Source organism: Carassius carassius, chromosome 50, assembly GCF_963082965.1.
Source record: "Carassius carassius chromosome 50, fCarCar2.1, whole genome shotgun sequence".
In the NCBI taxonomy this organism is placed as follows: domain Eukaryota; kingdom Metazoa; phylum Chordata; class Actinopteri; order Cypriniformes; family Cyprinidae; genus Carassius; species Carassius carassius.
Window position 1 is genome coordinate 10,813,600 of NC_081804.1, and position 23,397 is coordinate 10,836,996.

The 23,397-nt window shown below is 38.6% G+C and overlaps 1 protein-coding gene across 4 annotated transcripts; it reads right to left on the reverse strand.

The window, feature by feature from the left end:
- Positions 1 to 2,463: 2,463 nt before the first annotated feature.
- Positions 2,464 to 22,886, reverse strand: LOC132133676 (bromodomain-containing protein 1-like). 4 transcript variants are annotated; one of them, XR_009429207.1, is made up of 14 exons: positions 22,482 to 22,886; positions 10,832 to 12,196; positions 10,559 to 10,715; positions 10,340 to 10,471; positions 9,997 to 10,125; positions 8,945 to 9,257; positions 8,618 to 8,839; positions 7,925 to 8,401; positions 7,711 to 7,840; positions 7,475 to 7,605; positions 6,295 to 6,404; positions 5,810 to 5,964; positions 5,508 to 5,559; positions 3,776 to 3,863 (listed from the first exon to the last, which is right to left on the reverse strand). XR_009429207.1 is itself a non-coding variant. In XM_059546581.1 (13 exons), the coding sequence occupies exons 2-13, from the start codon at positions 12,175 to 12,177 to the stop codon at positions 3,695 to 3,697; spliced, it is 3,471 nt and encodes a 1,156-aa protein (XP_059402564.1). In that variant the 5' UTR covers positions 12,178 to 12,196; positions 22,482 to 22,874; the 3' UTR covers positions 2,464 to 3,694. The 4 variants fall into 4 exon arrangements, 3 of the variants coding, with proteins under 3 accessions (XP_059402564.1, XP_059402565.1, XP_059402566.1); XM_059546581.1 differs by lacking the exon at positions 5,508 to 5,559 and having other exon boundaries at positions 2,464 to 3,863; positions 22,482 to 22,874; XM_059546582.1 differs by lacking the exon at positions 6,295 to 6,404 and having other exon boundaries at positions 2,464 to 3,863; positions 22,482 to 22,873.
- Positions 22,887 to 23,397: the final 511 nt, after the last annotated feature.

Genomic DNA, 23,397 nt, shown 5'->3' on the forward strand with positions numbered 1-23,397 from the left:
AAGTTGAAAAAAAACAAGCGGAGGGATACAGATAGTGAACAAACCGAAGAAAACACAAAAGTATCAAAAACGGTTAGACGGGTGCTTAAGATATTCTTAACAACTGCTGCATATGCGATGCTAGCGGTTCTGAAAGGTTAAAGTGTAACTAAACCCCTGCTCAGAGCCTGACTCCACCCACTGACAATATTTGAAAAATGCTGAAAAGTGGGCAGATCACAGCGGAGATAGAGGGGACGAACCTAGGGGGGGGGATGAGCGAGTGCGGCGTGAACCTGAGACCCACAGTGACGGATTGATTGACAGCTGCTGTCAGAGACGCTAAAATGGAGAGTGACTGTAATGACGCAGCTTTGCAACAGAGCGATCATTTGAAGTAGAGGACTGTTCTCCCCCACTTTTACCTGAAGTGGAGGGTGTTGAGGTGTCTGTTCATATCAATTCGATTTCCACCTCCATTGCGTTGGAGAAGCAATCCCGTGTAAAACGCAGTTTGCTCACTCGAGCTCTAGGCGGGAACTTTCGGTCTTCCAGGCCAAATGCATGCAACCACTGGCGCCTAATTTTAAAGTCTGCTGGTAAACTATGCAGTCCAGCAGTGCTGTCGCAACCAGCAACACACCTACGTACCATCCTGACCACTGTACTAAATACAGATAAATCTACGCTAACTTGAAGATCTAAATAACTATATAATTGCTATGCTAAATATATGCTTTATTAGTCTATCCTGGTCATTACCAATACTCGCAATTCCAGCTCCTGACTCACTACAGTGATTTTGATGCTTTTATACTGCCAAGGGCGTGGTAGCTCGTACCAAGGGGCGTGGTGAGCTGGAAACTGCTTATGTCACCTGCCACCACAACATCCAATAGGAAAAATCAACTGCAGTAGCCACCGTTCAACCTGAAGAGGGCAGCACTCACACGTTTTTACACCATGTATTGTAGAATTAAAACTTTTTTTACTCAAATGTCAAAAAAGTTACTCGAATCAATGAACAGCACTAATAAAGCCCCATTCTTATAGATCATTAACTAAAAAAAGTTGGTTTAGGGTTTAGTTACTCTTTAACCACTGAATTATACAGAATAAATATTACCTGTTAGGCAGAAAAAAAACACTAACGTTACATCGGCGTCTGTTTTCAAGCGCGTTGAATATCTCAGCGATGAACAGTTTGATAGATGAGAACACTCCAAAGTCATGAAAAAGGCTTCAAATTCAATAGCTTCCGCCTTTCCTTTTATGGACTTGACGCTGTGTTGCCGCCGGTTGCGCGGCAAAGCTATTGACGTGCAGAAAACCCGAACAAATAATCTGAACGCTATTTATATTATATTATACTATATGTTATTTTATAAAATAATATGATTTTATGCTTCTACGTAATAGAATAAATTGAGCTCAAATTCACATTTTATGTCCGTGTATTGGTGTATTTGTTAGCTAGTCAAATTCATATAATATAAAAAAATATAAAAGACACTATATGATCTTGGACAGGATAAAGCGGACGGATGATAGTTTCAACCTATCTAATCACGTCCTTTTTAAAGGCAGTTTAAACTGTTTCCTCTGACTGAGGAGACAGAGGCAATTTTTTTATTATTTGGTATGTTTGCAGATGAAAGCACACCAGTGGAAAATTCAAACTGTGATAAACAGAGACACAGAACAAGAGGAACATATGAAGACGAGACAAACAGAAAGCGAAATTGCACCGCAGTGCTTGTTGGTTGACAAGCCAGACATCTCTGGAACAGGTACTACTGATCCGGAATAAATGGCCTATTTAATCTGCTTTGCAACAGACAGTGCTGACCTTGCTGAAATATTATTAAAGTTTAGAAGAGATCTTTTACAATCAAAATCTGTCAGAGCTCAACCGCTTTTGTTATGGGTTGGGTGGGTCATCAACATTGTGTTCGGTTCAACAGCGCCATCTAGTGATGTGCTGCTTAAACTGATGGCATATTCAATAATCATGCTTGGGAAATATATTTAACATGATTATTTTCATTTCTTAAAATACATTGTATATAAATTGTGTATTATAATTTTAATTTGTAGTAGGTAAACTGAAACAAACTATTTAAAAACTTAAAATCATTATATAAACATTTCAACTGTAGGCAAGATGTTACTTTAAATTTCCAAAATAACTAAAATTAAACAAAGTAAACAGTAAAAAAATAAAATAAAATTACACAAACACTATCATAATATCTACAAAAGTAAAACTGATTTGTAGAAAAAAGAAAAAAAACCTTTAGATATGATTAAAAGAATTGAGAAAAACAAGAAGCTAATTTCTAAATCGACTTATTTTTAAAGTGGGATAACAAACTTAGTTATAGACAGACCCTTTCTAACACAAAATTACAGTTGAGGTTACCTTCAAGAGAGAGAGAGAGAAAAAAAGAGAAATCAATCAACTATCAAAAAGACAAACAACCATTTGTAATTTTTTTGTGTTTATTTTCAGTGTACTTAAAAATACTGGATCTCGCCAGCACTCACTATCATTGGCTATAATGTGATCCTCCCAGAGAAAAGAAACAAGAGTACCGGTCAATACAAGACATTCATAAAAAAAGTGTTTTAACCCAGAATGCTACCCAGAATCCATACTGGAGAGAGACAGTTAAACAGTCACAACAGATGGCTATGATTAAAACACCCACACACAAAGCAAAAATAGGCAAGCACAGCTTCCACCAAAATATGCCTACTCTGAATATAAAGTTTTGCATACTTTTCTTTGTCCTAATACAACACATTTGTACAGGCACATTTTTTTTCAGACCTACAACACAGTTCCCGAGAGCACAGTAAAATAAAAAAGCAACAACTTGGGGGATTTTTTTTTCATACTATCTGCCTGAAACATTCACACAAACCAATATGAAAAAAATAAGAGATAAACATTCCAAAATAAAGGAGAAAAAACTGGGCAGCAAAATTTTTGGTTTTGCATGAGTGATGCACTTCTTGGCTTTCATCGCTACTGTTGTTTCCTCTTCTCCGAATTTTTTTTTTACCCACTCTAAAGTATTACATGTATATAATTTCTTAGCTTTATATAAATATTTACAAACATCACTTAGTTGTGTCCCATAAGAATATTTTTATATAAAAAGTAGATAACATGTTAATGCCAAGGAGGAGAAGCTTGCACTGACATTACAATAACTTAACCGTAAAAAAAAAAAAAAGAAAAAAAAAAAAGAAAACAACAAAAGTTTGATACAGTAAGTGCGACAGCCCCTTCCAAAAGTCTCTCGCATGGAAAAATCAAGACTTTGCACGTGATGTAGCACCAGATGGGTTCGCACCTCAGTGCGGTTGAGAAATTACCTAGGAGTTGAAATCTTCCAGGAGGTCGTGTGCGGTACAAACCAAAAAAATAATAAATTAGTGTTGGATAATTTAGGATGATGTATATACAGCCAGAGTTAAACACAAGGCGTATCGTGGATGGTGATGGAAGTGTAAAGGAAAGTAGATGGCAGTGTGTGAGTTCACAGCAGTCTTGCAGCACATTACAGGAGAGTGAAGGTGCTCTCACATTCGTCTGTTGAGAAGCTCGCCGGCTCCTAACAGAATTGGGAGGAAGGGCCAGTCTGATACCGGAGCGTAGCGTTGGGTAAACGTGGGACTTGATGAAACCCTCCAACATGGATCTCCATTAATCTCCAGCGCCTAAGTCCTGGACAAGGCTCAAGTGGTTCATGGCACGGTTGAAGGCGCTTTGCACAGCTTTACGGATGCCTGACGTTCTGCCTTCCAACATTTTGCTTCTATCTAAGGTCTTGTCGATTCCGAATGGTACCATCTTGGATTTAGGAAGCCATTGCCTGATGGAGATTGAAGAATACAGTTAACTTAAAACAGCATCAGAAGCAGCATTTTTAAATACACTGTCCCAACTAGATGAGTCATTTTTCAGTCCACTGCCCAGCACAATACTACATAAACAAGCGGCTGGATGAGTAAGGGGTTAAAAAAAAAAAAGTAAATTATGAGAACCCTTAAATATGTGACCCGTGTGCTGGCTAAATGACTCTGAATGTGCATGGGATAATTTTGATCTACAGGCAAAAAAAATTAAGTGAAAAATTAAGATTTTAGTCGATTTTGAGGTTTTCAAAAAAATGAATGTCTAGCAATCCCAGTGCTCCAAATAATAATTTTAGATGTTTAATAACCTTTATTTTTGCGTTTTCTGAGGAGTACTTTTTCTCCGCTCATTTCTCATGCTGAAAGTCATCCGAAGCACACGCATAAAGGCACTATCCCAATAAATATACACACATACACAGAATTACAGAATTAAAAGTATTCACGAAAAACATAATCTGTTGTTATTATTATTAAATCCGTGCATTACAGCAGGTCTTGATATAGGCTGCCTCATTAATATTAATCGAACAATTTAAAAAAATGATTTAGAAAAATCTTGACTGAACTGCTTTTGTAGTTTTAATAAATCAATTTATTTGTAATAGAGCTGCAACGTTGCAGGTAATTTTGCTTTGTGATTTTTCTCAAAATGAACTTTGCTGACTATCACTTCAAACAGTCATTTTTGTCTGATTCTAACAAATCATACATCATTCTGAAAGTCTTTTAATGAAGAAGGCGAACATAAAAATAACAATTTTTGAAAATTTGCTCATTGAGACTCCATTTTGCCAGCACAGGTCACATATGATCATTCCTCTTACTAATGCAAAGGCATCAGGGTCTGCTGGTTTTATGGATTTAAAATTAAGACAGTTTAAAGACTTTTTTTAGGACCAACTAAAGAATTTAATCAATTAATTGAAGGGAACGTCTCTATGTTTTCTACATGTAAATTAGTTGTATTAGCAACACTTCCAAGTTTGATATACAACTTCATACTGATCTCCACTACTGGTTTTCCACCACAATTGTCTAAAGATTCTCAAATCAATATACATTTACTTGAGAAGCAAAATGACAAATTGATCAAAATGAAGTAAATTCTATTAAAAAGAATAAATATCTGCCAGTGGACTAAATTCCCTTATTTCAAAGGGAAAACACGTTTTCTTTCTACACTGACAGATATTTGTTCTTGCTTTTTCAGAAATCAAGATCTTAATTTTGCACCTTAAGTAATCATCATATCCTGATTTAAGGATGTTTAGATATTTGTGCAGAAAAACAAGTCAGAAACACTAAGATATATATTTTGCCATGACATATACACACACACACACATATACATATACAATATTTTAAAATAGAAATTGTACAATTTTAACATCTGATGATAAAAAAAATCATATTTTATGATTATAATTCAATATTTATAATAAATTCTAATTTTACAAATCAACATCTAATCAATAAAGTTGTTTAATATAAATAAATAATTTCATCGGCTACCAAAACATTGTACGATATACAGTTTCCATTAAAAGAGTAATGATATTAAAAAAAAGAAGGAAAGAAAGAAAGGAGGAAGACAACACCTTTTGGTGTTCCTTGGGTATCTGTCAACAATTTTTGGTGTCCCTTGGGTGTCTGTTTTAAGTTTTTCAAACAAATCACAATTGAAAAAACAACAATGATCTAAGACTTTTTTCTTCTAAAACAAAAATCTTAAATTCAAGAATCTTTACATGTTAAGTTTTAATACCCCTTAAAACATTTGGGAACAAATCGCAGCTGCCCCAGGACCACAGTGTAACAACCGCTAATGTCAGACACATTAACACAATTCACTTTAACTGTGGAAATATTTGAAAGTTTCTCTAAATGCTAGACTTCTCACCAGTTGCGTCTGCTGTCGAAGAAGCGGACGAGGAAGAGTTTCTCCTTGGACCTGAACTGCATCAGCTCTCCGACCCTGAGCACGTCCCGTGGAGGGGTGGGAATGTACTCGTCGTTGAGATGGCATCCCGCTCGAGACATCTGAGGATCTATGATCTACATGTGGGCAGAGAGGCTGTCAACACAACAGTAATCTTCCAACGTGCATCTCGAAAGACCTGGTAACCTGGTAACTCTGCGTGTGCCTGTGACTGTTAACATATAAACTGTTGGAAATGGAAATGGTTGCCACAAAACACAGGTACGCACACACACTTATGTCACAGACTCGCACAAAACAAATGTATGCACATACACATCCTGGTTGTATCACCTGGCAATAATGTTATGGTTGATTGTTGGCCACTGAGGAGGCTGATGCATGAAATAATGAAGAGGAAGAGAAGGAGAACCAATCTCTGACGGCATGCACACATGCACACTCACCAAGGCAGGATAGGAAGGATATCCACTAAGTTTGGCCCAAACTAGTTTAAGGGGCTCCAGATTAAGTGGTGTAGTGTTAGCAGGCATCCAAATATTGCTGCTGTCAATCTCTATGAAAGTAGGAATAATGGAAAGTTATGAGGGGTTCACCGTAAAAAATGGTGCAGAACACCTCAAGAGCCATGGCAGTATTTAGCCAATCAGCAGTCGGCAGCAGTGGGTCATTTCTTTAACGGAAGCATGCCGAGACATTAACCAGACACTATTATGCCTCTAATGCCACTTCCAAAGACAAATTTATTTATATTTATTTATTAAATCAAGATAGAATAATAAATGTGCTGAAAAGGGATTTGATTTGGTCTGGAAAGGTCAAACATGTCATGTGACTAATGAGCCCACTCAGACTCTGACATGCTTGCGAGTCGGAATGCAGAAGTAAGCTATCCAATTCTGGGGAAAGTGCACGGCAGTCCAAAGATTTCATTCAGCATACTGATGGGTAAGCAATCTTAATTCATCAAAAAAATTCAAATTCCATCATCATTTACTCACCCTCACAGTTTCTAGCTGACCAGTGATAAAAACATTGACAGCCAATCAGAATCCACCTGACTTTAAAGAGCTCGACTATTTAAAGCCTCAGACAACAAAACTGCAGCATGCACTTGAAATAAAAAGTTATTGTGCAATGGTTTGGACTATCATATTTATTATGAGCTTGTATCACTATACAGTTTTACTGAATGGACAAGACAGACAAAAATTAATATTTCATGTTTTTTACGGAGGTAAAAAAATTATTTGGAACGACATGAGGCTGAGTAAATTATGACAATTTTTATTTTCAAGTAAACTGCCTCTTTAAGCGCCATGTTAAAGAGCAAACATATGCAGCAACTACTCAGAAGGAAAGGATAAGCCGTGATGACTATTAAAACATGAGTGTTTCACACATGCAGACACTACGGCAGTACGCAGCGGTCTTTGTGTTAGACGAAGCCATGAAGAGCAGGTCAGTGGCAAAGCAAGCAAAAGGAAGGACAGCGAGCTTGCAGAGAGCTGACGGGACACCAATGCAGCTGCCAGAACGGGTCTGACCCACTTCTCTGAACTGAAGAATGGATCTGGTGTAAAATCCCACATACCCGCTCATGGCTGCAAAAAGCTGGACGCTCACCTGCTGCCAGCTTGTTGGCTTTGGAAATGTTCCCTGGTTCCACGCAAATGACCAGTTCTTTTTTATCGTCCGTCGTGTTTCGTCTCGTCATCGCCAGCTTCCCTTTCCCGCTCTTCGTGTGACTGACATCGCTGAAAACATTCAAAAAAGGAACTTCATTCATCACGAGTAATAAAGCCTAAAAAAATATTGCATATTAAAGGTTTAGAAATTTTATTCTATGTACTCATTCCCACCTTGTGTTTTCCTGGATGCTCCCACTTCCGCTTGAGGAAAGGCTGGACTCTGAAGCACAGCGGCGACGAGGCTCTGACAGCCGATTCACAATTAGCCCTTTCTTTGGCTCAGAAAAGCCATTAGACATGCCTGTAAGTACAAAACAATGTCTATAACATGCCCATGGAGGGAAGGGTACTGTGTTTCTTTAAAAGAAAAGAGAAAGTCATTTACCAGTATCCAAGCGTTTAATCGGACATTCATCCTCGTCACCCTGACTGTCTCCACTAGCACTGTGCGTCCTCTTCCTGCGTTGGAGCAGGGTTTCGAGGCGAGGGATGACCACTGACAAGAACGTCTTAGTGCCCAGCTGAGGGCAATCAGTTGAGGATTCACTTGTGTTCGACGGCTTCTGCGGACTCGTGTTCTTTGACTTTCGGAACAGCACAGCTGTTCGGCGGCTGACCATATTCGCTGGTTCAGTAAGAGTGGAGGTAGCAACCATAACGTTATTTTCTGAGGGCATAACGTCAGAGGAGAGACCATTTAGAAGTGAGGTAGAGAACGTCTTCCCGTCAAATTTGACCTTTTTTGGGCACTTTTCAAGGCTGGGCTCCATGGGTTTCAGTGTCGGAGGTTCACAGGGACTGTCTAAGTTTTTCAGGAGTGGCAGAGAATCTGAAAGCTCAAGTTTTGGAGGTAACTTGTCACCTGTAATGAAACATTAAATATTTAATATGAACCCATTTTGAGTTTCACAGCTCCTAAAAGGAAGGTTTGACAAGCTATTAATGAAGAGAAATCTAATTGAACCCCCCCCCCCCCACCTCACTTAAACCTTTGAATGATGAAAGTGATGAGAAGTGGTTTCAGTAAATTTCAGTTACTGTGAGCCAAAAAAAAACATTTGATTCAAAAGAACTGCACCTTCTTCCTCATTCCTCATATTCTGCTCCAATGAAGGGGGCTCCATTTTGTGACCCATTTCCATTCGCACATCGCTGATGGTCTTTTTGAGCAGTTTGAGCCTTTTGCTCCGAGAAGGGCATGACTTCATGGCAGTGGTTAAATCCAGCATCTCCAACAGCTTATTCAATTGTTCCTCCTTAGACATGTGCTTGCGATTGGCTGGGTTTAACAGTCTGTCAACTGGAACAAACAGAATAGAATTCATAATGATTCACCAACAAACCAAAATAAGTGATTAGTCTAAAATCGAACAGAGAAGAGAAATGTAACACATAGGGTCTTTACCCTCATCCCAGGTCAATGCTGGAGGTGGCTCTATCTTAGGAGGCTCAGCAAGGTGCATTCCACTGGCAAAGTCAAAGCCTATTCGTTCGGTGTCCCGCCGAGTCTTCCTGAGGATCGCTCCACCGTAATCTCGCAGACGCACAGCAGCACGGTAGAAAAAAGTGTCCTTAGCATTGTACTTCATGCAGTTGTTGATAATGAGGTTGAAGTCATCCTCAAACTCATCCAGGTTCTTATACCCATGGGCGTCAATACGCTTTCTCATTGTGGAGAAGTCCATAGGGTGCTTGATGTGGTCTAAATAATCAGGAACCTGTACACAAGAGCAAAAATCAAGCATGGAACAAAATTAGGAACTACATGTAGACTAAAATAGTTTGGACAAACCTATCCATTAAATACTTTCCCTAATTTAAGAATAACAGTATAATCATCAAAACTATGGCAGCACAAAAAAAATGAAATCATATCTTAAGTTTTAAAACACAGATGCCAAAAGACAAATTCTGACAATGTTGCAAGTGATGCCAACAATGTATAGCAACCCATATGTATTGAAGAAAAAAAAAGTCAAAGTAAAAAAAAAACAAAAAAAATTATTGGATTTTATATTGCTGTTGCACTAAAGCTAAAATAAATTACTAAAACATATGAATTATGAGTGTTCCTGTAGCTCAATTAGTAGAGCACTGCGCTATCACGCGCAATGTTGGGGGTTCGATTCCCCGGGAACACATGATAGGTAAAAATTGATAGCCTGAATGCACTGCACTGTAAGCAGCTTTGGATAAAAGCGTCTGCTAAATGCATAATTTTTTTTATTAATTAATTTAATTCAAATACATTATAAATTGTAAATATATATAAAATGAATAAAGTGTAATTCATTTATAACATTTTAAATTCAATATTTTTACATAATAGTATAAAAGTTATTTTCTGAAAACCCCTGTTTTAAGCTTTTTTTTTTCACATCAAGAATCCTTATATTATCAAAAGACAATTTAGAGTTTGAAAAGGCCAGCATGAGCCCACCGGAATGAGACACATACCTCTTTAACACTGACTGGCTGGGCAAAGATTTTAGTCTGGTCTTTCTCTTGCAGCTGTTCCAGCACTGCTCGCAGCAGGACAGGGAATGGAGTGAGCTGCATCTCCAAAACCGACTGCTGTAACCTCATCTGCAGAAACCAGACCAAAACATTGGGAGAGGGATTACATTAACCTGATCTTAAACACACCTTTCTTGTAGCTCCATACATTAGGGATTACATAAGTACCAGTACTTTGATACCAAGTTGATATTAATATTTATACATAAATAGTTTAAAATTAATAAAATAATTTTTTATCCCTTGCACCTGACATGACAACATATGACGATGACCATCATACCTCCTCTCTCTTTAGCTTCTCTCTCTTGCGGATGAGCTCCAGTAGCAAGCGAGCACGCTCCAGGTCATGCCGTAAACGATGCCAGTCCTTTAACTGCTCTTTCAGAGCTTGACGGTCATCAACGCGTGGTGCCTTTCATTCAAAACACAAATCCTTGCTCAAAATTCATACGCATAAGAATTGGACTCTCTCAATCACCGCAGACTAAGAAAGTCTCACCTGTTCTGGTTCTTTTTGCGTCTGTATGGCAGTCTGCAGGCGCCTTATTAGTGGGACACCATTCCTCGACTGCCTCTTGAGCATCCAGTAACTGAGAACCCGTTCCACAAACACCTTCTTCTTTTGGACAGAAACTTGGTTGAGAATTGTGTTGAAACTGTAAGGACACAGGAAATCACAGAGCGTCAAAAAAATGGATTAATAAATAAAAACATTCAACATTCAAAACAACAAAGATACAGAAAATCTTTGCAGAAAAAGGTTTCACCCTACCTTTTAGGTGTAATACTAGGCCCAGAAACCGTGGGTACCACTGTGATGGGCTCCGATTCAAGCTTTTTTTTGTTCTTCTTATGGCATCCCTTTGCTCTATCCCTGTGAGCAGCCTTCTGACATAAACCGTTCTTGGGTTTGGAGTCCTCATATATAGTAAGTGGTCTCCTCACACAACCATTAGGTGTATGAGAGCAACAGTATGCCGTTTTCTTCACAGAGAACGTAGTAGCTTCAGATTCAGTGACCTCTTTGATGGGCTCCATCTTCATGTAGAGACCAGCTTTCTGAGCGCAGCTTACGTGGAAAGCTGTGTAACAGTTGGCTTTGCTGCACTGAATGCAGGCGCCCACTCCTTTCTTCTTGCACAGGTAACAGGTAAGTTTCCAGCGAGCTGGAGGAATGTTTGCCACACCATCAATGGGTTCAATGAAAACCGTATTGGTAAAACCCACTTCAGGGACCCAGATGGCACAGACTACGTGCCCCCAGCGATCATCATCCGTCCTCTTAAGCGCTCCACCTTTATTCGGACAGAATATGCACTCGCCTAGCTGGGCGGGAGAATTTAAGCAGTGCCGGCAAAGCCAGCGGCCCTCCGGGATATGGGGGACGCCGTAACACTCCTGATGCACGGCGAGATCGCACATGTCACAGAACAAAATTGCATTACTGTTCTGGCACTCGCCATCCATGCAGATGCAGCACACGGCATCCTCGTCGATAAGTGGCTGGGTGTCTCCTTGGCCCTGGCTTTCAAAGAAAGACTCCTTCTCGAAGCGGTCCATGAGAAACTCGAAGAGGTTCTGAGAGACCTGGCTGTAGCCGTCGCTCTTCCTCTTCTCGTTGATCAACTCGAGCCATGCATAGTCTTCCTCATCCATGTCGTATTCCACCTCATCGTCGAGCTCGTCCAGTGTCTTCTCCACATAATTGTAGTACGCTGACGGCCTCCGTGGCACAGCCGGGAGATTGTACTCAACCGTTCTGATCTTTGGCTCTGGTAGCCTGCCCTGAGCTGGCGAACCCTGCACAGTCGTCAACGCGGCGCTCTTCTTCTGCTGGTTGTTTTTAAGCCGCACTGAGCGCACGAGGACCTGCTGCGGCTTCTCCGTGTTCTCCTTGTTGCTGGTGCACTCACTGATCTCCTGAGCTAAAGGGTCATCGCTGTCGATGACATCCATTTTGTCATAAATGCTGAGCCGGTGCACAGATCCGTCGATCTCCAGCTCCACAATACGCTGAGCCTCAGCATATGTCAAGGTCTCGCGGTTACGTGAGGGTTTGATGGGAGAAGGAGGCCTCTGTGGGGTGGCAACACGATTATGTCGAACCTTCTTCCTCATTTTGAGTGCCAGAGAGGAACTGAAGTAAAAGAAAAGCACACATCAACTGATGCAAAGCCACAATTTGTACACAGATCATATTTCATTTCGGGATCGAAATACAAACACAGATGCTATAAAAACAATACAGCAACACTGTAAACATCCATTTACACCAGGACTGTTGACTACAAAGTTAACAATAGCATTCACAACAACAGACATCAACATCCTGTTTATTACACTCACTTGTTGCATGACTGTGGCTTTAAATGCTGGAGCTTATTAAAGTCTGACGAATTCTGATTGTCTGTCAGCATTTATATTGATCAGCTGGAAAAATCGTTCTAAAAATGTTGTTAACTGTCAAGGTCTGTTCAAACCAAGGACGACAACTAAGTTTTTATAATACTTTGAATTCTTTGAGAATACTGAAGTTCCACACCCAAACCATGACAATAAGGACGCAGAGGAACTTTCAGTACTTCTGAAACTAGCTAGCTGACGAACGATAAAACACTGACATCAAAACGGAATCGGACCGACTTTAAAGGTACCCTGAAGTGTCTTGAAGCACGCAGCATTATTCTATGTGGTGACAATTTCAACAGAAACAGGAAAAGAGGGCGGGCTGCTATATGTCTTTTTAAAATAGCTTTTTGTTTATATCTGCTTGGGCCAGAGCTGTTGACCTTGGTAAAGCTGCATTTGACAGCCACGGTCTAATAGATTACCATCTAGATTTATTATGAAACTCTTAATAATAAAGAATAGTGGTCATAATCATGCTGAGGCTATGTATAGTAGTTGTAATAGTTTTTATTATATACCGACTAGGGATGTAAACGATTAATCGATGATCGGTTAATTGTCGATAAGAGATGCAATCGATTAAGGCTGTCGATGGTCGGTTAACCGATTTAATGTTGGGCTGCATGCGGCTCATGAGCATATGTAAATGCATCATCATTCATTCACAATGTACAAATTAAGCTTTTAATGTGATGTATGAACTAGCTGTTTTAAAAACAGTATTTATATATTTAATGTTAGTTTATCAGTATGTTTTAAAGTATATTTTTTCGATTATTGGGGATTCCATAGGCTCTATCTAAAACACCAAATAGTTAAGCTATGACAAGAACAAAGTCTCTTTCTTGTTCCATCCATGCACGATATATATCGTGTATCGTCGATCTCACGGGCTGACGATATGACAATTTGAAAAATGACCATATCGCCCAACACTTAATTCATGAAATCTTTAATTTTCCTTCCCATGTTTACCACACACAGTAAGAGATGCGATTAAAAGTGAAAGATGATAAAATAAACCTGCAAAATTAGAGGGTTGGACTGTGAAGATTTAAGAAACAATGCCTAAATGTTATTGAATTTGTGGAAATTCATGACCAACTGGCAAACCAGAACAAAGCCACATAAATGAAGACTATATCTCGAACGCCATCCAGAGGCACGGTCACGATCTAACATTTCCCTAACCCTATAAGAGCACAAATCCTCTGTTTTTATTGTGAGGCCATCCTTAAAAATATTCTTGTTTGCCGTAACCCGACCGACCCTGTCAATTTAGCACCGACTCTATTTTATTTTTTTTGCTTTTAGTCCAACCGACTTGCCGATTGTAAATTTGCGTTAAGACCGACCAATTATTTTTTTTACTCTTCAAACAACTAATACAAACGCAATAAAATACTATTAATTATATTTAATTATTGTAAATATATAAATTGCCTTGGCCTACATACAAATGAAGGCTATCTTTAATTAAAAAAAAAAACCCTTGACGTCATCTGTGTTTACACGGATGTCACACTGTGGCCTGTGCGTTCGCTTCGTCTCATACTCTCACTCACTGTCAGAGTCAACGGTTCGCGCTTGGTAATGATGGCTGTGGCTGCAGTAAACTAGCCTAAATGTTCGCGGTCACTGTTCAAAGTCATACGGGTTCGGGCACCATAATACATCTAAAAAAAATTCATTAAAACAGCTCGACACCGCTTTAACTTGGCACAAAGTTCTGGAAAAACTGTGCCCAGATCTTTTCCCATCCCTTCTCCTCTCTAGTCTAAAAGCGTGATCGTGTCGACTGTCACTTTATGTTCGAAAATCTATTGCACGAATCAAGCACGAATCAACCAAGACAAGTTTCGAAAACGAAAATAAGAAAATGATTTTAACGACCTTTTCTCGGAGCGCGTCCAGGTTTTTTTTTTTTTTTTTTTTTGAACAGGCATCACACAGCAACTGCAGCTTCGGACAAACACGCATAACAGCAAATAATACTTCTGCACAATGTTTCTCTTTTTACAACAATCTTGAATCGCCTAGGGCTGTCAAAATAGCTGAAAAAACTAAATTTTAATTTTTTACTTAAATATGATCAAAATTCGAATTGTATTCGAATTTTAAATGCATAATTTCAGTTAGGGTGAAGAAAAGCTTTTTGCTTCTCTTCTGAGGCTCAAGATTACTGCATGTTTATTCAAAGCATTAGAATAAATGACTGTGAAAAAAAACAATTATGAAACCAATTATTATTAATTAAGTTGCTTAAAGAACTATAAAACAAAACAGCATCATGTATGCATGCATTGTTAAATAAATAAAAAGGGCGGAAAACCAGTCACACAGGATACATTTTTTCATTTAAAAACATGAGATGCGCGAAATATGCGTTCTGTGTGATTCGCTTGGTTTCAGTTTTGATGTAAACAAGATCTACTCCACATTGATTTATTTTATTTTTTTTTAAGTGGCTTCAACTGGATAGGTTAACATAACCTTATAATGCAATGACACATATATTGTCATCGCATCTCGTGCGCGTACATGAGGTGAAAGATGAGAAAGCAGATACTGCATGTCGAGCTTGTCCGCCTTTGAAAGTTGTGTATACACAGCTGTGCGCGCGGCGAGATGGAATGGAACACGTACCGGGGCTTTTTATTTTAAATTCGACGAATATTCGAAAAAATATTTTTTTTGATAGTCTAAGAAAATCGCCAATGCAATTTTTTTGTTGTTGTTGAAATTGAATCGTAAACACAGCCATGTTGAAGCCTAGAGTAAATGTTTTGCATTATGGCAGTCCACTCTGCTTATTGTTTTTCGAAAATGTTGCACTCCTGTTTGTCATGCACGTAACTTCACGACAATAAATCATAGGAAATATTGGTCTTTACCAATATATTGAATCTTTACATTTCTCCTGCCTGTTGTCCGTGGATTTACCTATATTTGGTGTTATTTGCCGTATAAAACTTTAGACATTGATAGGTTGCATTGATACGTAGCGGTGGATGCAAGTAAAACAGTACCTCATTTTTTTTCTCACCTGAAATTCATGCAATAAACATGTTTTTGACAAAGATTTAAATTTGTTTGTGGTCTATATAACCTGCATCAAAATGAGGTTTGCAATGATGCGCCCGAAGGCACAGGTTGAAGACCCAGTCACTATTTGCTAATTTGTTTAAATTCATACCGACGTCGTCATCATCACAAAAATTTACTTTTTTTTTTAACATTGAAACTTGAAAAAAAAAAAATAGACCGACCTACCGACCCTTTTTTTTTTTTTTTATTACTGTTACTGCAAACCAAAATATTTTTAAGGATGGCCTGAGTGTGCACAAATGACAGTAAACACTTTTGCGAAAAAGCTTTTTACATTTTTTCTGTCTCTGTTTCGATCGATCGAGCCTGGCACACACGTATATTCTAGCGATTCAAACTTACATCGCAGTCTGTTCATTATCAAAATAAAATAGTCAACTAAACATTTAAAAGTTTACACTGGTCAGTTTAAATAGACCAGCTATACCGGTCCACCCTGCTGTTATGCCAAGGACGTTTTTGCTCATATGAAGAGGATCATCTTTTTTTCACCGTCTGTGCGCGAGTGTGTAAGTAGTTTACATTACAAATAATGGTTTAACATTTAAATACATTGCGAATATGGAAACATTTGGATTTGTGCCGAACGAGACATGAGCAGTAATCTCCAAATAAATCTAGCTAAAGCCACGCTCGCTCCTTCTTCGTATGCACACACGCACTGTCATGATCTAATGCACTGTATGCCGGATTTTTTAAAACAAATAAGCTTGGCTACCGGAACGCAAAAATTCAAAATCAGACATTTTCTAGAACAGAATCCATAAGGATCAAATTAATATGAACAAGAGTGTGCCGATGGATGCGGTTCACTTACTGCGCAGTGCCATAATCGCGATTGAAAACATTGCAATTGTGTATTCAAATACAAAAAGCACCACAAAACCATTTAAAGAGGCACGTTCAGCAGTCTCTGTGCCAGAAAACAGTCAACAAAGTAAAATGATCTCAAACGTACGACACGCTCTCTTCATTTTATCAAATGATCATAATCACATAGATTCATTTTATAATCCTGCTACTAGCATTTTATTCAGACTAAAACCCAATTAATTCAAGTGAGAAAGCATTTTGTGAGTGTGTGTGGCTTTTGCACATCCTGTCATGCCGGTGACTGCTGCCTGCAATAGATGCATTTTGCAGCATTATGGTTAAAGATTAATCAATTAATTGAGCATTAATTTAAACGACAATCGATCATGGAATTAATCGATATTTTACATCCCTAATACTGACTCGCGCATATGACTTGCTCCGTGTGATCATGTCTCTGGAAAGTTCAGATCAGACTGTGTGCGCTGCCATGGTTAGAGTAAAACAACGTGAAACCATACCTCATTTGCACCAATCGAAAGCATATTTACACTGTCTGAATCGTTCCATATCATCTACATTGTGTACTATGAGCCATTCACTGTACAGGAAATACTACACAGTGAACGATCTTAGCCGGCACTTTAGCATTTATTTATTGTGCAGGGGGCGGGCACTTTGGATTCTAGAGAGCATTTGACTGGTCAGAAGGTTTGATGAGAAGATGAAGTACGTTGTGACGTCAAAAAAATCGTTGTGACGTTTTGGCAGAAGTGACAAACTGCAAGCTTTGAATGCTTATATATTCTAAATGCATTTTTGCCACTGTTTTGGAGCACACTGCCTTATAAGTCCCTTTCACACTGCGATTCCAGAAAATACACGGGTAATGTGTCGCTAGATTTTGGCCCTTTCACACTGACAGTGATTTCCCGGAATATGTGTGTGCGTTCACACACAACCCGTAAAGGTCCCGTAAAGACACGTGACATCAGGATGACGTGTAATGTACGAGTCAAAAACGCTGGGCACGTTAACTTTCACTTAAGCTGGCGAACGATCTCAGCTTCAGCACGGAAAGTGAGGAGCTAACTGATCTCTGCTTCAGAATAGTTTGCACATATTTCTTTCCGTTGTGAACATTGATCTGCCTTCAAAACAACTGTAAAAGTGTCGCACGATAACGTGCGTCATCACTACGACACACCCTTTACGATAGGGCTGGGGGATATATCTAACGATATGATCATGTGCATCTAGTCAGTAAATCTGGTTCTGTGATTACCGCTTAATCGCCATCACCTGCTTATAATTGGAGCGGCATTTAATAAACAGAGCCGTAGATCACTTACAAGCTACGCAATAGCTCTCGATATATTTTGCTATATCTCGATATACGATATATATCTCAATATCTTTACAGGAAAAATAACCCCCAAAAAACTACTGCAAAAACAAATATGCCAGATATTACATGTTTAGGGCTCTATGAAACGTTTTATTTTTTCTTCACCATGTTTTCTTGTTACCTAATTCTGTGTTTTAGCATGTGTAATTATTTAAATGCATAAAAACAACTTAATTAGTTCTTAAAAATTCTACACAAATTCTTACAATAGCCTTATGTGAAATGTTTTTTCCCTTCAGAAATTCTGTGTATTTACATTTTTCTGTTTATCAAATGAAGGCATAAAACATTCATTTAATTTATCTTTTAATTATTTAAAATTAAGCAAACTTTATTTTTTGGTAAATAAAGAGGATTTACTATTAAAAATAAAACATGGAAGAAATGTTGTGTGATTATTCCTTTAAAAATTATGTTCGTTTCTTTTTAATAGTAGTAGTAGTGGGCTATGTACATTCTGCTGAACAATAGTAATAGATTTCTGGCAAATACTTTTATTTTGATGAACCGTTACAGTTCTGTGTATGTGATACTACAGTCTATGATGTGATATATGACGCTAGTTTTACTCAAATCAAACGGTCAGATGCTCATGAAGTGACTAACGCGCTTCTGCGCCATTCATTAACACAGACACGCAGGATTCATATTTAAATAGACCTTTACGGTTTAATATTTGCAGATATTAGTCCATATCGCGATTTGATGTAAGTGCAATGACCTACTTTTGATTAATTCATTCAAAATTTGACAAATTACTTGCCATTCCGTGTTAAACTGTAATTTCCGTTTTTATGACTGGATTCCGCGATTCCCTCCACGTTTTCTGCATCGTGGAAATCATTGGGCCATACAGTAGACAACTGTCTGCTGTTCACCCGACGTCTGAAAACCGAAGTATCTCCATATAATGGAAACAGTTGTCCTTTTTTTGAGACTTTTTTTTAGACTAACGTTAGTTCTGTACATGCGAGGGGAGGGGGGACAAAAGCAACGAGGCGGGGGGTGAGCGAGCGGGGGCAAGCACAGCACAGAGAAGGCAGAAAAAGCAAAGTGGCGCAATCAGAATTAAATATAAACAATATATCGATATATACGATATGTCAAAATCCATATCGTGTTTAAAAAATATCTCGATATATTTTAAATAGAGATATCGCCCACCCCTAATCGAAGGCGATTCATCTGCGATAATGAACGCAATATTGCGTAGCTTGTCAGTGATCTATGGCTCTGTCTATTAAATGCCGCTCCAATTATGAGTAGGTGATGGCGATTTAGCGGTAATCACAGAACCAGATACTGACTAGATGCGCATGATCATATAGTTGGATATATCGCCCAGCTCTACTTTACGACCTTAGTTCTGGCTTTTGTTCACACATCGCTCGTTCCGGGACTGAACCCGGGAAAGTCCCCAACCCAAGATCAATCCCGGGACGTGTTTGCGTTCACACAGAAGGTGACCCGGCAATGTTCCAGCAATTTTCCGGGACCAACATGCAGTGTAAAAGAGGCTAAAGATAACCTTAAGACTAACATATTGATACTAACAATTTAAATTGTGGTGCTGCTGACACAGAAGAGCATAAGCAGTCTGCATTCAGCTCATATTCTCCAAAATAGGGCTACATTGATGTGGAGAGACAGAGGAGACAAATTGTTAAATAAAGTCTTTATTTGTGTTTTATTCGCATACAAAAATGAATCTCGTTTAAGCTTTACGGGTTTGGAACGACTTAGGGGTTAAGTGATTAATGACAAAATTTTCATTTTGGGGTGAAGTATCCAGTTCTGTCTACTGCCACTTTAAAAATTCAATCTCTTCACAGTGGTTTGGATTCTCATTAAGCCCTTTCACACATACAGACTTTTCCGGAAAATTACCGGTAAATTGCCGTAAAGAGATCATGTGTGAACAGGATCTTTTAAAAAATACCGGTAAATTCGTTCAGGCAATTTACCGGTATGAGAAGTTGTAACATTACCAGTAATTTGCCGGAATTCTGCTCTGTGTGAACACAGAAGGAAAATTACCGGTATGAGTACGTACGAGTTCAGAACGCGGTGACGTAAGACGTCTACTCCGGGCCAATCATAACAATGTGACGCATTCACGCACCGTTTAAGAAAATTAAATAAATGTAATCCAACTGAAGCGACAGTGAAATTAAAGCGCTCCTCCTTATCCGGGCGGATGAAGAAATTTGTCGTCAATTGAGAGGAACTGTTAGTGATGCAGTGACGTATGATAAAATAACTGTTAACTGTCTCCGAGAGCAATGCATTCACAGGACAAAGTCAGGTCATCAATAAACTGAAAACATTACGTCTTAATATCTAAAAAATAGACGACCATCACAAACGAAGTAGTAGTGGAGGTATTTCTTGTTCCTATTATGAATTTTGTCAATCTATTTGGGGATCCTGCTACTCCACAAATCCTGTAGCTCTAAACCAGTGGATCTCAACCCGCGGCACGTCATGAAATCACACGCGACCCATCATGCCGAACACCATGATAAAAAATAAAAACTTTTAAGTTTTACAACTTATTTTAGTTTGTACCTAGGGAAAAACACATAGGGTACAAACGAGAAGTCGGAGCAGTGACTAAGAGTGCTGGACATTCGGCATCAACTTTCAGTTTGCCCCGCAACACACTTGAGGATGTTCAGCCCGTCTTTTTCCCCTATTCTCCCAAAACTGTTAATACTGTTTCAGCTATTAAAATAGTTCAGTTTTGTATGTTTGGAGCAGTTTTTGATCGTTAAACAGGCCTATAAGTTTTGTTTTTAAAGTAACAATCGGCCAGCACAGAGAGGGAGAGTTGATCATAGCCTGTTTGATCAGTTTAGCCTTCTCAAATCATCACGGATTGTCTAAAATAAAATCTAAAGATATAAAACAGTTCAAGCATGTAACGATGTTTTAACGTTAAACCCATATAAATGTACACTATATCGAATATTTTGTGCGGAAATTGCAAGATAAAGCACGCTTTTTTGGGACATATAGGTGCCAGCGAGATAATAATATAAAATAAAGAAATATAAAATAAAGAAAATAAACATGCTTTCTGCCGTCTTGTTTTGAACAGGAGCGCTTACAAAAATAAATCGAAACTCAGCGAATACATGCCTCACAGACATGATACATATATCAGTAGAAAGCTTTAAATTACTACTTAACGAAATAATAAAAACAAACAAACAAAAAATCTATTTTATTACAATCATAATCCATATAGAATGCGTGTCTAATAAGGAGATGACAAGTCAGGCAACTTCATCCTTGGGACACAGACTCAGAAAACACTAGTTTATTAGTAAATAATTCAAATATATATATATATATATATATAATTTTTTTTTCTATTTCCCTCTGTCACATTCATGGTAATTACTTTTTTCCGGTACTTTGCAACATATTTTTAACTCAATTTGAACGCAGAACTGTTTATCTGCGCTGATAGACTAGCCTATTTGATATTAATTTGGATCAGCATATAGTTTACATTTGTGAACGCACCTTTTCTGCCATGTCGCGCGTCTTACAGACTGCAATTTACAATCGCCACTTCATTGTGCTATTAATCCTTTCAAGACGAATTTCACTAAATTGGTCAGCTCCCTACAGCATCAGGTGTTTTATTAATGGTGAGTATAATTATTCAAACCAGTCGTCTATTACGATGTCTCTGTAACAAAAGTAGTTGCATGAATACTAAAGTTTGAAACAAAAAATGAAACCATCAACAGAAATACTGACCATGTATTACCCTCCATGTTTAAAAATACGAGCGCAGCTGTTTAGAGGTTTATGACGTCACAGAATTTACCGGTATTTTAGAATGGATGTGTGAATGGTGCTTTTCCTGAAAAAAAGACGGAATGTAGTTGACTGTGTGAACAGCGCATACGAGAAGTCGTTCCGGTAATTTTACGGCAATTTACTGGTATTACTGTGTGAAAGAGGCTATTGACTGTCAATGTGTTTATTGTCTATCAGCTGGGGGAAAAACGTTCTGAAAGTGGTTTCAACGATATCGTTCCTTAGTGTTTTATCGTTTCATTTGTGTAGTGGATTTCTTAAAAAAAAATTTTTTTTTTACTCTTTATAGTTAACGTCGTTGGTGTGAACAGGCCTAACCGCAAGCACGCATCCATCTGGTATCCATAGCAACCCAAACCCAAGCTAGAAAATCGGCATGGAAACTTGCCGATTGTATTTTTTTTCAACATGTGCTTTTTCGCCATCTGATGTAACGTCAGTTAATTATTTGATTACAATGTAAACAACACAACAGTAACGTTCTTGCCGACACAAAACTGACGTTTAAGCTCCACAAACAAACACATTAACCCATTAACTAAGCAATTGGTGTTTAACCGATAACAGCCATGGCTTACATCCAGGCTTTTGTTTGAGGGGGGCAGGGCAGGACGAGGCCAAACACACTGGAACGAAAACACACAAACTGAGCAGCAAGGACACACACTGGATCCGGCGGCCTGCTGGCGGCTCTGCTAGAGAGCTAATGCTGTTTGGAAAGACCCACCGACATCACTGCAAACATGGCGTCAAACAAAACAAAACACGCGCTGTAAAACGTGAATACAAACGCCCTTTAAAGCCGTGAATAAATAAATAAACCCCCAGAGACACTGCGGTCCATTCTTACCTTCGCCGTCGACGTTAAAAGAAGCTTCAATGGCAGTACGGCCGAGCCAAAGGCAGCAGCGCTGTGGCCTACTGAACAGCAGTAGGTTTAATCCGTGCACGAGCCGCGCTACAAGCGCTACCGTCCACCAGCCGCTTCTCCGTTGTATTCCAGGGGTAATATGAGGTATCCGTAACGGTCTGCCGGATCCAAAAACAAGCATTTAAACGCCGGAGTTACACGCTCAAAATAACAGCAGCTCGACCATACTAACGCGCCTGGTTTCGGTCGTTATTGGGCTGGCCGTACGGACACTATGCTAGCAAGCTAGTTCGCCTCTTCCCCCACAACAATGCGGCTGCAGCTCTCCATCGCCTTACGCACCGCGTCATCACGCACAACGTCACGACGTTCCGCGGCAAAAATAAGGAAGTAAGCGCTAGGCAGGGCCTCGTTAGTTTGTTTTAGACAAGATGCACAATGGATGCTGTATATTGCGTGATCCAAATTGTTCAGTTATTCATTTTATTTCGCCCTAGGCTGCACAATTTAGAGTACCGCGTGGCTTTTTCTTTTCGAAACCTTTAGGTGCTCAAGTTGTATTATATTATAACTTACATTTTTTTAACTTATAATTGTTGTTGTTTTTTAAAGTGTTTTCCATGCATGTGAAAGTACTGGAAATTATTTTTTTAATGAATAAATAAATTTTAAAAATTTAAAAGCTACCATACGACCAAAGGTATGTGGACATTCATTTAATAAATATTTTTATTTCAATGAATGAATAATATATGGATAAATTATTCATTCTTGGTTGAAATGTTTACCCAGCTGACAAAAATGTGAAAATGTTTAAATTATGAAATCGTTGGTTCTGAGTGCTTTTTAATGTGTAAACAAACAAACTTAACTTAAAAAACTTAATTACGTGAAC